This window comes from Alternaria arbusti, assembly GCF_024043155.1.
Source record: "Alternaria arbusti strain BMP 1465 chromosome Unknown scaffold_11, whole genome shotgun sequence".
Taxonomy (NCBI): Eukaryota; Fungi; Ascomycota; class Dothideomycetes; order Pleosporales; family Pleosporaceae; genus Alternaria; species Alternaria arbusti.
Window position 1 is genome coordinate 762,067 of NW_026249951.1, and position 12,916 is coordinate 774,982.

General features: G+C 56.4%; 3 protein-coding genes across 3 annotated transcripts; 1 reads left to right on the forward strand and 2 right to left on the reverse strand.

Moving 5' to 3' along the window:
• Nucleotides 1-922: 922 nt before the first annotated feature.
• Nucleotides 923-3,606, reverse strand: J4E86_007887 (uncharacterized protein; the record flags this gene model as incomplete). Its single annotated transcript, XM_051448402.1, has 2 exons — nt 923-2,634; nt 2,730-3,606. The coding sequence occupies 2 exons, from the start codon at nt 3,604-3,606 to the stop codon at nt 923-925; spliced, it is 2,589 nt and encodes an 862-aa protein (XP_051300669.1).
• Nucleotides 3,607-8,877: 5,271 nt separating this feature from the next.
• Nucleotides 8,878-10,353, reverse strand: J4E86_007888 (uncharacterized protein; the record flags this gene model as incomplete). The annotated part of the gene is made up of 4 exons (XM_051448403.1): nt 8,878-9,673; nt 9,724-9,796; nt 9,846-10,248; nt 10,309-10,353. The coding sequence occupies 4 exons, from the start codon at nt 10,351-10,353 to the stop codon at nt 8,878-8,880; spliced, it is 1,317 nt and encodes a 438-aa protein (XP_051300670.1).
• Nucleotides 10,354-11,441: 1,088 nt separating this feature from the next.
• On the forward strand, nt 11,442-12,114 carry PCB4 (putative proteasome subunit beta type-4; the record flags this gene model as incomplete). The annotated part of the gene is made up of 3 exons (XM_051448404.1): nt 11,442-11,538; nt 11,588-11,837; nt 11,913-12,114. The coding sequence occupies 3 exons, from the start codon at nt 11,442-11,444 to the stop codon at nt 12,112-12,114; spliced, it is 549 nt and encodes a 182-aa protein (XP_051300671.1).
• Nucleotides 12,115-12,916: the final 802 nt, after the last annotated feature.

The window sequence follows — 12,916 nt, forward strand, 5'->3', positions numbered from 1 at the left end:
CGGTGGTGGTGGTCGCAGAGATAGTTCGGCTCGCGAAGTGTGTGGTCTTTGCCTATGACGTTGAGATGCACTGGGACAACGTCCGCCTTAGTACTGGGAGCGGCAAGGGAGGGACCGTGTTTCCTGGCACAAGCAGCGTCACAGGAGAAGAGGATGGAAGGTTCTGCGATTGTCCACGGCAGCAACGGCTGTACTGGCGGCGCAACAGCTCTTGTCTCGACTTCGGCGCATCCCAAGAAATCTGTCCTCTAAAATCGACCCGCATGCGCCACAGCACTAGTCCCCTTGCAGCCTCTCCAGCCACCCTTCGTCCGCCAACACGTTTCGCGCACCTCGTTGCCATTCGCGCACCCGTCCGACTGCACCTCGAGCGGAATGTGGCTGGTGAGAGTCGCCGTTCGCAGCGACTCTGCAAGGCTTGGGGCGCGGCCAGATTCCGAGGCCAGGTGCCATGTTCGGCCATGCCCCGCGGCTCGAGCTCCCCACCTTGGACATCATGACTGCAGCTCACCGGGGCAAGACTGCCGTGCCTGCGGGTCAAGCTCGGCAATCCGGGTCTTAGCAGAGCTCACGTTGCCAGCACTGCAGTGTCACTCGCAAAGGAAGCAACGAGTCGAATCATATGGTAAACGTTTCGTTGTATAGTAGCCCGCGTATGCTACTGCAGCCCATGTTCCAGGTCGTCCCAACATGCACAATTCATCAAAGGGTATTATGGCCTACCAAAGGTATCCCGCTCGCTAAACGCCGCAAAAAGCCTTCAGAGGCCCGGTCAAATGCTATCGTCATCATCATGTACCCAGTCCGATCCAGTCATGCCCGCTCTCTAGCATCACCACCTGTATCGTGTACGACTATAATCTATGTATCGTGAATAAACCCAGGCAGCCATAGCGCCGTGGGAGAAGTAGAAAGTGCAAGCTCATTGGCTTGCGCAGTATGTCCGAATCAATCGGGCAATGTCTCGGGTGATGAAGGGCTTGGTGACAAAGCCCTTCATCCCGCTCTTGACTGCTTTGTCCAGAGCGGCATCCGTAATGTCGGCGCTGACGGCCAGGATGGTCGGCTTTCGCACGAGCTCGGGCATCTTCAGAATCACCTCGGTAGCTTGGAAGCCGTCCAGCAGCGGCATCCACAGGTCCATGAGGACGACATCAAATGCTTCAGAAGCCGGCGCGAGCGCATTGCGACGAACAGTTTCGACGGCGTCGTTACCGTTGAATGCCGTGGTAATGTTCTTGTAGCCCAGCCTGCCGAGCATGCTCACCAAAACGCGTCGGTTGATAGCGTTGTCATCCACGACCAGAATGTTGAGGGGCAGCTGTTCGCCGAGATCGGTTGGCACGACGTCCCGCTCCAGAGATAGAGCGCGAGTAGAGTGTTGTCGTGGGGGCGATGAAGTGCGGCGGGGAGTAGCAAGGCCAATGTCATCTGGCGATCTTGCAGAGGGGGCGGTGATGACAGGTGTGATTGGTGGCCGACGTTCCCGCTCGTGTCTGAATGCATCAGAACTCAGCGGAGGGGTGACTGGGCCCCGGCCAAGGTCCAGACGAGGTACCTCGGGATCGATAGACATGCGAGACTTGATGGACAGGGTGGGGGACCCAAATGGTGTTGCAGGGCGACTGCATATTTCGCCTGGGGTAAGCGGGACTCGCATCTCAAATTCTGATCCTCTTCCGGGTCCCGACACATGCGAACGCAGGCAGAAGAGATCGCCACCGAGCTTCCTCGCAATACCCTTCGCGACCATGAGACCAAGGCCCAGCCCCTCACTCTGCCGTGTCATGGAGTCGTCTTCTCTTGAAAACGGCTTGAACAGGTTAGGCAGAAACGCCGCTGGGATGCCGGAGCCCGTGTCCTTGATGTTGATGACAATGTAGCGACCTTTTGCGCTGAGTGTCGCTTGGAGTGTGATGGATCCGTCCTGTGTAAACTTGATAGCGTTGAGAGCAAGGCAAGAGACCATCTTAGCAAGGTCCCGTTCGTCAATGACGATTGTCTCTGGCACATCGGCGGAAACAGTCCACTCGATCCATTTGGTGTGTGCCTCTCCATTCGAGCTACGCGTCCGAACTTCAATGCGCTCTCCCGTATCCGTGGCCTCGGCGATGGCGGAATCCGGTCGTCCTCCTACTTTGAGCGCATCGTTGATAACGTACTGAAGGACTTCTCGCAGGTTGGTGTGTCGCAGTCCAGGGACCTTGGAGTGTTCGGATGCGAAGATTGGCGAGGTGGTGGAGTCACACTTGCCCAACGATGTTCCATGTGAGCAGGTGTGGTCTAGTCGGTCCAGTTCCAGAGCGCTTGCGTCTGGAGGACAGGACTTGGTGCCGCGCATGGGAGGCTCCTCTGAAAAGGTGTCTCGAACTCGTTGGCGGGCACTCTTGACCACGCGTGTCTTGTTAGCATGGTCTGCCCAGGAAACTTCGTGTCGTCTTCTTTTGATGCCGCGTAGCGGAGCGCGCATGTCGTTGCCGGTAATCATCAGATCCGGCCGCATCTCGCGCCAGAAGGTGTTCCACTGGTCGGGCGTCTTGTCTAGTGGCGAAAGTGGGGTCTCTGGTACGCCCATGTTCATGTCATAGGCGTGGACAACATTGTCGGCTGCTTCGACTGCGCGTCTTGAGCTGTCTGATACGTAGTTAGCATGGCTCGGTTCAAGACTCGATGCTGGATTGGTGTTTCCCAGGAGGATTAAGCAATGGTTTTGCAGGATTGTTACACACCTTGGACCGCCTCAATGTTCTCCCTGAGTGTGTCGAGTATCTCACGGGTCCGCGATTCAAGTTGCAGGGATTCTGATGCTTCTTTTACGTTTGCCATCATGACGTCTAGCATACCAACGACACCCTGCATCGGCGTCCTCAACTCATGGGATAGACTCCGGGCGTAAGGCTTCAATGACTGGGCAACTGAGACGGCTCTGTGGGGCACGATCCTGGGTATCTGAGCTCGGATTGGTTCAGCAGCCTCTGCAAAATCATTGCCTTCCAAGACGCGCTCTAGGATCATGTCTTCCAGGCTATGGAACAGCATCTCAAGAAATCCCCAGCTCAACACGCGCCGAGCAGCCCCCTCTTTACCCCACATGACACCAAAGTGGGCGAAGCACTTTCCTTCCGCAAACAAGGGGATTCCAAGGTAGGCCTCGCCCGGGATGATGAGGTCGTTTGGATTGTCGAGAATAAAGTCGTTTAGTCTTTCAGGGATGATGAAGACTTTGTCGTGCTTCATGTAGGCACACGGACACTGGTAGGCATGGTACTTGAAGTTTCTCAGGTGGCCGGGTCCGTTGCCATGGTCGTCGTTGATGTAGAAAGCCTCGCCCATGAGGCAGGCTCCAGGCTCGCCGATGGGTGGCAGTTCGACGGCAACATTCTTGTCGTCGACGAGGATGCGCTTGGAGACGAAAGCGTACTGGGCGTCGGCAATCTTGGCCAGGCCTTGGGTGAGCTGGATCCAGAAGCTGTCGGTATCAGCCTTGCGGAGGGCATCCTTGAGTTTGACGAGCTGCTCGGCGGCGTTGCTCTCTGCCGGCACGTAGAGCTGGGACAGTCCCTCTCTGAAGCCGTTCTCGCCTTGCTGTACGACCATGCCAGGCATGGGGCGGGAGAAGCAGAGCGACTGACGCTCGATTATATCAGGTGGGATGGTAGTAGGTCCCTCCATCGTTCAGACTTCCATGCGGGCAGTCGGCACGGGGGTCCAGGATGGGCACAGGGGTCTGGGTCAGACGAGGTGGGCAGCTGGAGGGAGGATATGCAGAGGCGACCAAGGCAGGCGGAAACACATGCAGAAGCGGATTAGTAACGTGGGTGGGAAGGGCGAGGAAGGCGTGATGTGCGGGACTGAGAGAAGGAATGCGAGGAATGGCAGGCACGGCGGGCAGTCAGCGATATGGTTGGTCTTTTGCTAGAGTCGCACACAAGAGGGCTGGTGGACGATCTAGAACCTGTCCCGGAGCCGTGGCTTTGCGCGTCCTTGCACCTCGCGCCTGGCACCTTGCACCCTCACCCTCCAGGCCCGCCGCTCGTTTTGCTGGTGACTCTGCTGGCTGCCTGGCGCGCTTCAAGAGGACAGCGGGCCCCGACCGCTGCTGCTGTCTCGCCGTGAGGCTCGCCGTGCTGCGAGCTGGCCCCATGCTCCCCAAGACGGTCCCGCCGCCTTTCGCCTTGGACGCTGGGGCAGAGTTTGAGCGTCGAGGGACCCTGGCGGCTTTGGTCAGCACGCTCGGTGGGCCGCGCCTGCTGGAACAGTCTAGACGCGCTCGGCTGCCGGTCGCTCCTGCACGATTCCTAGCGCTACCCCAGTAGCCCCTTCCGCTTCGGCCCCTATGAAAACCTCGCCCGCACAGTCGCCGCCGACGCTCACGCCTGGCCCTACGCCATGACGATTACAGTCGCCCGCCCCAACATGCACATTACCCTTTCGCCGTCGTCTTTTCTTTTTGCCCATCCGCAAGTCCATGGCCAGCATGCTTTATTGTGGCGCCCCGAAGCTGCCTGTCTGCTGCTCAACAGTTGCCACGCCGCGGCGCCCACCCACGTCGGCGCCCTCCAGCCTTGGTCCAGCCTGACGTCAGCGGCTCCCGCTCCCACGCAGCGCACCGCGCCCGTTTGCTGCCCTCGCATTCCCCATGAAGCCGCACTGCCGTCGTGCAGCACAGTGTTTGCAGATGGACAGCGCCGCACCGGGCTTAGCGCCGCCGCTTAATGGCGCCAGATCGACGATCGGCCGAAACGGAAGCTAGCGCCCTTTGTTCTGCTGCCCAGCTGTCTGCTCGTGCTCGCGTCGTCCATCTCTGCCCTTACGCAGCTCCGACACCCGCCCACCAGTCGCCTGGCCCGACATTGCCCTCTTTTTCGACACCGTTGCTGCGGCCTCTGCTTCACTCTGTGACGCCGCCCCTCTGCATGTCGCCCAGACTCTCGGCCCTCGAGCAAACAGTAACGTGTCATCTCTCAAGCCCAGGCCTCAGGCTGCATGCTCGGCCTTTTGCTACCCTTATTCCCTGCGCTAGGGACAAACCATCTTTGTCTGACGAATCAGCCGCTGCCCTTCCGCTGTCCGTATTCACTTCACAGCTTCCGTCTGCTGGCTCGACTTCCGCCAACGTCCAAAGGCCCTCGAGAGGCCTGAGGTCAGAGTAACGTTACATGGTGTCTGCTTCACGTCGTGACTTCTCCAGACCCGTGGGTGGGCTCCTGTTTGGGAACCCGTCGCACCAAGCATGCATCAACTAATCAGAACATGATCGACACGACATCGTGAACGGCGTCCTCCCATGCGAGTAATGATGTGCACCGTGTGCTGATCAGCTTCTCTAGCTGGGGCTCAGGCCATGTCAGCATTCATGCCCTTCTTTCTTTTATCTTCCCTTTTGGCCTCACCTACACCACCATTACCCGTGAACACTCGTCGCTACCAAGCTGCCATCCAACGAGTGCTGTGGACATGTGCGACGCCTGGCATGCGGCTATCCAATCTTCCGGCGCTAGCTGCACCGGACCACTCCAGGGCTGCAGAAGGAGCAGCCACAAACCATGAAAGCTGCCAGTACCCGCTACATCACGTTGCTAGGACTTTTCCAGTAAACGTCGGCGTCTTGGTTCTCACCGCAACTGCGATAGTGGAGAGGCATTCTTCAAGCGACGGCCGGCCGGCGGTAGCATCTAGATCGTGAGGCGAACATCGTCGAAATTTTACGACGACTCCTCAAGATCTTGCTGCACCCACGACCCACTCACCGGGTCGAGATAATGCGCTTGCCAATCACACCTCTAAGCAGACGTCTTGACACCACTGATTGAGCGACGCTATCATCTATTGGTTCATCACAGCTGGCGAGGTCAAGAGCATATGAACCATGGTACGCATCTGACATGCCGCGCTAGAAGCTCTACCCGCGGAGCCGTTGAGCTGTCCAGACCATTGGCCAGCCCAAGGTCTGCCTACTCCAAGCCTTTGCTGCACATTTGTTTCTATATTGCTCCAGATGTTCAGCAGAGGCGTTCACAACACACCTTGTACCAACGAAGACTCTCGATCTCTCGGGAATCTACTCCGCGATGATGACGGCATGGACATCCATGTTTGCTGTCTATACATTGCGCCCATCTCTAGAATCCTTGGCAACGGTCTGGGCCTACCCATATCGGGTACCTGGTCTGCCTCGTCGATATCAAAAGCCGCACGACCGTGCTCCTTAGGAAGCTTGCATCGACAGCTGACATGTAGACAGCATTACGGGCTTAACGCGCGCGCTCTCAAAACAATCAAATGTTTTTACTCTGAATTACGCCGCATCAGCCTGCAACATGGTGAAACGGCTCCGGCCCGCTCCAGAACAAGATGCTTCTTGCTACGCCGCCGCTCAGGACATAAAGCAAGCACGGCGAGCTGAGGGCGGCGGTGCGTCTCATTCGGCCAACTAATGTCAGACGGCAACGATGACAAGCCTAGGCTTTGACAGACCCTGAGTAGCTCCTGCATATCCCTTGCGCTTCTTACGTTGCACCGCGTCTCAGGCTCCGAACATGGCTATTGTGAAGCTCACAGAGAGCCCAGAACAGATCTATCTTATGGCGTGCGCTGTAGTGTCTGCTCGGGGTATCGATGGCTTGTACAGCCCGGGCCGCCAACGTGCCGAGTTCCGGACCGTCTCTAGGCCAGGGCATGAGGTCGTTCGCCGCTCGATTCACACCTACCAATACCGAGATTTGGCCGAATACCTGCTCAATTGACTTTGTGAGAGGGTACGCAGAGCATCGCGAAGCCGGCGTGTTGCAAGCTTGATCATCGGCATGCTCAACGAGTTTCCATCTATCAGCTAGGACTGTACAAACCTTCAGTGCACATGTGTGATGGCGGGATGCCGGAAGAAGCGCAGTCTGATCAACAGGCAGACAGTCAGCTCCAGTGACATCGTCCTTGTACCATTCGATTTCACGCCGTTCGTAGCAAACGCACACCAACACTACGATGAGTACCAAGGTACTTTGCCACCCGTCTATCAGCTGGCAGTCCATACTATATGGTGTCCTCGATGGTAGTTTCCAACTGCCTAGATATGAGCATCGCGGTACTTGAGTGGTCGTGTACCATTGATGCATGGGACAGGGTCATACATGTACACCATTTCAATGTACCTACAGTTCGGCACCTTGTTCAAAGATGTGATATCACACCATCACGGCCTAATCAATAGCCTGAGTATGCGCTCTTTTCGAGCACTGTACCCCTCAAATACCACTAGTTCAGACTCATGAGCAGCTGAAGGACTCTTCAAAAGCATCCGGCCCACGCATCAGTTTATACGATGTCTCCACTCTCAAATCAACAAGTCAAGATCATGTCTCTCCCAATGCCATCTCATCAACTCTCGGCCAATCTGCTCCTTCTCCTCCTATTACCACTCAACACCGCTTCCGCAGTCCTGCAATCCGCCTGCACCATACCAACGATAACAACAACAGTCGCGATGGACACATCTACATTCGTTGCTCCAACCGACGCGACCGCCACGTCTCCGGCACCAGCGTCCACAACAGCGCTATGGCAGATTGACCCCATGTGCCTGCCCGGCGTGGCTCAATGTCACCATTTCGGTGATCGATTCCGGTACTGCAATGCCACAGGCTTCTGGGTCCCGAATTATTGTGGTGGGGATTGGATTTGCTGTGCGTATAGTGCGAGAAACGGGGCTGGGCCTATGTGTGAGAGTAGGGAGCAGTGTGAGGTAGTTGGTGGGCCGGGGATGGCCCTGGGCCTGTGGGAATAGAACGGTATATCGAGGTAGATGCTGGAACTGGGATGGGGACAACACATATGTGGGTGATGGAAGTAAGACGGCAATGCGTATGAGCAGTAACAGACGGCCTGGGCGGTAGTAAATCGACTAATTGTACTTCCTCGGTCTTACTCTTCACCTCAGTCGTCGTGCAACGAGCTCACTGAACGTTACTCGGTCATAACACATCATTGGCCGTCTGTTACATTCATCTTGGTATTCTCTCTATTTATCAAGTGTATAGCCTTCGTTAGAAATGAAAGATACCCCACACTATGATGCTGCCTGGAGAAACCGATGTCGATCTTTTCATTATTCTCAGGCAGACCAAAGTAAAGCGTCTTTGTAGTTACGATGACAGCAGGAAGGCAGTGCTCGGTAGGGTCCAGATGAAAACTCTTGACTTTGAATGAGCACAGCAACTCTAGCCCGAACGCTCCACTCAATCGCGGATAAGGAGCAGTTCGACAGGCAAAACCGAGAGGTGCTGGCTCCTGGGCTTGTCGGAGATACTCCGAAGAAACCTCAATATTGGTAGTGGCAGTGGGCCGGATCGATGAGGTGTAGCTTGGGCTTCGTCGGAATTGTAAGGGATTGTGTCTACTTTTACTGACAGGGCCGAGAAGAAAGGCTACAGACGATGGGTTCTCCTACGCACCGACCTCTCTATGTCCGCGCTTATTTTGTCCAGAAAGCGGGTAGTTCACATGTTGTAGCAAGGTCACGGAAACCGTCATGTCAGAGTGAGTACAGCGTTGAGTACTTTGCGTCGAATACATGTCTCCCCAAGGTGATATACAGTGCATGAGTCAGAACAAAAACGTCCTCGGGTGATTCAGCTGCTAAGTAAACGCAAGAAGGTTCTGCAATAGCAACTTCGGGATCAGAGAGATGATGTTACGGAAGATGAGGAAATGTCAAGTCAACATATGCGTCAGGTTGCAATGCCTAATTGGGGAGCGGACATGTGTTGTGTAGGATATATTGTTGCATTTTTTCGTGTACATATTTCCGTTCGCTCTGAACTTCATTATCGTCGCATCATCTCATGACCCTAGCACTACCGGACTCTGCAGACGAGTCGCTTACAAGTTCACGGCAGTCCTGAAGTTGTTGCCGGCATAGACGGCGTTGTCACCGAGTTCCTCCTCGATACGGAGGATCTGGTTAAGCTTGGCGAGACGCTCAGATCGGGCTGGCGCACCAGTCTTGATCTGACCAGATCGTAGACCAACAACGATATCGGCAATGGTGACATCCTCGGTCTCTCCGGAGCGGTGAGAAACCATGACACCCCAACCAGCACCGAAAGCGTCCTTGGCAGCCTGGATGGCCTCGGTGATAGTACCAATCTGGTTGACCTTGAGGAGAAGAGCATTGCAAGACTTGAGCTCGATGGCCTTCTTGATGAACTCGGGGTTGGTCACGGTCAAGTCGTCACCAACAATCTGGCCATCGTAGGTCTTGAAGAAGTAAGACCAAGCCTCCCAGTCGTCCTCAGCGAAGGGGTCCTCGATGCTGACGATAGGGTACTTCTCGGCCAGAGACTTGTACATCTCGGCGAGTTGCTCGTATGTGAGCCACTTGCTCTTGTCGCTGTCGGGGTTCTTGAAGTCGAGGTCGTACTTCTTCTCGTCGGCCTTGTAGAACTCGCTGGACGCAACATCCATAGCAATCTTGATCTTGCCAGTGTAGCCAGCCTCCTCGATGGCCTTGGTGATGAGGTCGAGAGCCTCCTCAGCGGTTTGGATGTCTGGGGCGACACCGCCCTCGTCACCGACGTTTCCGGCGGACTGTCCGTACGTCTTCTTGGCGAGAGCCTTGAGCTTCTGGTAGACTTCGGCTCCTTGGCGCATCGCCTCGGAGAAGGTGGGGGCTTCACTGGGAGCTGTTAGTGTCGAGTTCCACGGGCTGCACGGGTATGAAGTTACCAGGGAACGATCATGAACTCTTGGAAAGCAAGACGGCCACCGGCGTGCGAGCCACCGTTGAGGACGTTTTGGACTGCACAGTCAGTACGCAGTGACTGCATTGCTCGATAGGGATTGCCTACAGGGTACGGGGAGGACATAGGGCTTCTTGGTGCCAGCCAGGTCGGAGATGTGTGCGTAGAGGGGGACACCCTTCTCGGCGGCAGCGGCCTTTGCGATGGCCATTGAGACACCGAGGATGGCGTTGGCGCCCAGGTTGGTCTTGTTTGTTGTGCCATCGAGCTTGTTGAGGAACGCGTCTACAGCGGACTGGTCCTTGACGTCGAGCTTCTCCTTGATCAGGGCAGGGGCAATGGTGTCGTTGACGTTGGCGACGGCCTTGGTGACACCCTTGCCGCCCCACTTGGACTTGTCTCCATCGCGGAGTTCGCAGGCCTCGTGGGAGCCAGTGGAGGCGCCGGAGGGGACGATGGCGCGGTGAAGGCCGGTCTCGGTGACAATGTCGACCTCGACGGTCGGGTTACCCTAGAGCGGGTTAGCCGTGAAGCTCCGTGGTGGGAGATGCGTTGCTGGTGCACGACGTACCCGAGAGTCGTAGACGGAGCGGGCGTGGATCTTGGTGATGGTCATGGTGAAGGATTGCTGTTGGGAGAGTCAATTGGGGTGCTGGGGAGCCGCAGACGTGCAGGGCAGGAGATATAGAAGCAGGCCGGATGCGCGGGTAGCAGAGTCCGGCCGCGGAGAGGCTGCCGGCAGAAAATTCGACTTACTAGTTGTATGTGTAAGATCAAGTGTCGGTGTTGTTTTGTTTGGGTGGGGTGTTCCAGAGCTTAAGAGTCCAGCAAGGTTTTGGAGGGGTCGTTCAGCAGATTTCAGCCCCGCTATGACGCCGTCGCCTCATTGGCAGCCCACGCCCTCGTTTGTAAAAGCCATTATCGCAAGCCTTGGGTGGGACGACGCGCAAGCTGGGTTGGGCGAGCTGTGGCATGGGCGTGACAGGCGTCCGTGATACATGCCCTCTGCGGGCCTGCCGATTATGCACGGGAGATCGCCGTCCCAGGTAGCTTCTTTGGCAAACGACTCAAAACTCCATCGTCGCCAGCGTCTTGCAAGCCAAGCCAGACGAAACAGCAGCTCTCATGGCATGCGCGACGGTCCGAAGACCGGCCTGCCGCGTCTGTCACAGGTTTCATGGTGCCTCGGGGGTACCGGTAAAGTCATGCGCGGCCGTCTGTGTATCATGTGAAGGGCGGCGGAGGAAAAGCTCAAGCACACGTAGCCGTGGCTTGTATTCGAGCAGTTCACTGTAGACGTTGCGACTGTGCAGGCCGACATATGGGCACAGCGGGTGCACGACGAGTCCAGTCCTGCCAAGGCCACGCTGGCCCAAGCTTCATGTGTACGGCAGCCGCGACGCTGAGAGCTGCCTTCACGTGCGGCGTCAACACCACCACAGCCATAACCACACCAAACGGTCCTTGCCGCTAAACCACCACGACCGTGGATCCGGACGCTGACGTTGCCTGATCTTACGCCTCCCCGCCCGCCTGTCCACGCCCGACGAAAGTCGCCTTCCCTCCCCACAGCCACCACCCCAAGCTCATCACCATGTACGTCGTTCACAAGACGCGCTATCTGGATACTGACTCTTGCACAGGGAGGTCTTGCTAGGAATCACCGGCAAGGACTTTACCCTCATCGCCGCCTCCAAAGCCGCCATGCGTGGCGCCACCATCCTCAAGGCGTCCGACGACAAGACCCGAGTACTCAACACACACACGCTGATGGCCTTCTCTGGAGAAGCCGGCGATACGGGTATGACAGGAGCGGCCACGGCGACTAGCGGTAGCTGACGGTGGTGCAGTCCAATTCGCCGAATACATCCAGGCAAACGTACAATTATACTCGATGCGCAACAACATGGAGCTGTCACCCGCTGCAACTGCCAACTTCGTCCGAGGAGAACTGGCGTCGGCGCTGCGATCAAGAAAACCATACACGGTCAACTTGCTCCTGGGTGGATACGACACGATTGCCGACAAGCCAACTCTCTACTGGATCGACTACTTGGCGAGTCAAGCACCGCTCCCATACGCCGCACATGGATACGCACAGTACGTCCCACCCGCTGCCCCCTCCAATGCAGCACCTCCCGCACATTCAGGCCCATGCTAACACGGTACTGCCAGGTACTACTGCCTCTCTCTGCTCGACAAGCATCACCATCCTGACATCGACTACGAACAAGGCATGAAGATCCTGCGTATGTGCACCGAGGAGCTGAAGCGACGTCTTCCGATCGATTTCAAGGGCGTACTGGTCAAGGTCATAACAAAGGATGGCATCAAAGACGTGGAGTACGAAGACGACGTAAAGGTTGCGATCCCATAGAAGGCCATGGGTCAGCCGAGGCTAGACCATTCTACCAGATGATTTATGCACAGCAAACGGGTGCCATTACGATCATGACACTCGGGCATGATAGATAACGACGACAAATAGTCAATTGACATTAATGACTGCCGTCGTGCTCTATCTCTTTCTTGCTTCTGAACCTTGCAGACCTCTTCGCCAACTCCGTGCACGATGCCATAGGGCCAAAGGTCATGAATCCGACGACGAGCCATGAAATCAAAGAGTCAGAGCAACCATGACAGACTGACAAGTACATCACACTCACGGCAACGCATGCACGAGACATGGGTATGTCCTCCAAATAAATCGACACCGCTGACTCATCGCCATCACTGAAGACGACCCAACGAGAAAGCAGCTTCCTACAGGAGTATCGCTCTCCGATCCCACGCCACCGTAGTGACTGGCAACTAAAAGACAGAGATGTTCTGATAGTCGTGGCTGGGATCGTTTGTATTTTTTGATCAAGGAGCGAGAAAGGAGGACGAGGGGCGCAGAGTTTTTATACTGACGTGTGGGGGGCGCCAAGCCGGTGCACGGGCAGAAGGGTTTTTCGGGCACGGGCACCACCGTGCGATGGAGCGGCAACAGCGACGAGGGCGACGAGGCGTGTGGCCCACCAACACCAATACTGGCGACGGCATGATGCTGCAGAAAAGACCATGGCGCAACCGCAACACTCAATCGAGAACCGCGCAACGTATCTTCAGTGCCCACTTCATTCGACTGCACACATCGACACCGCCGCGCACTCACCCGTCCCACGGACCACAACATG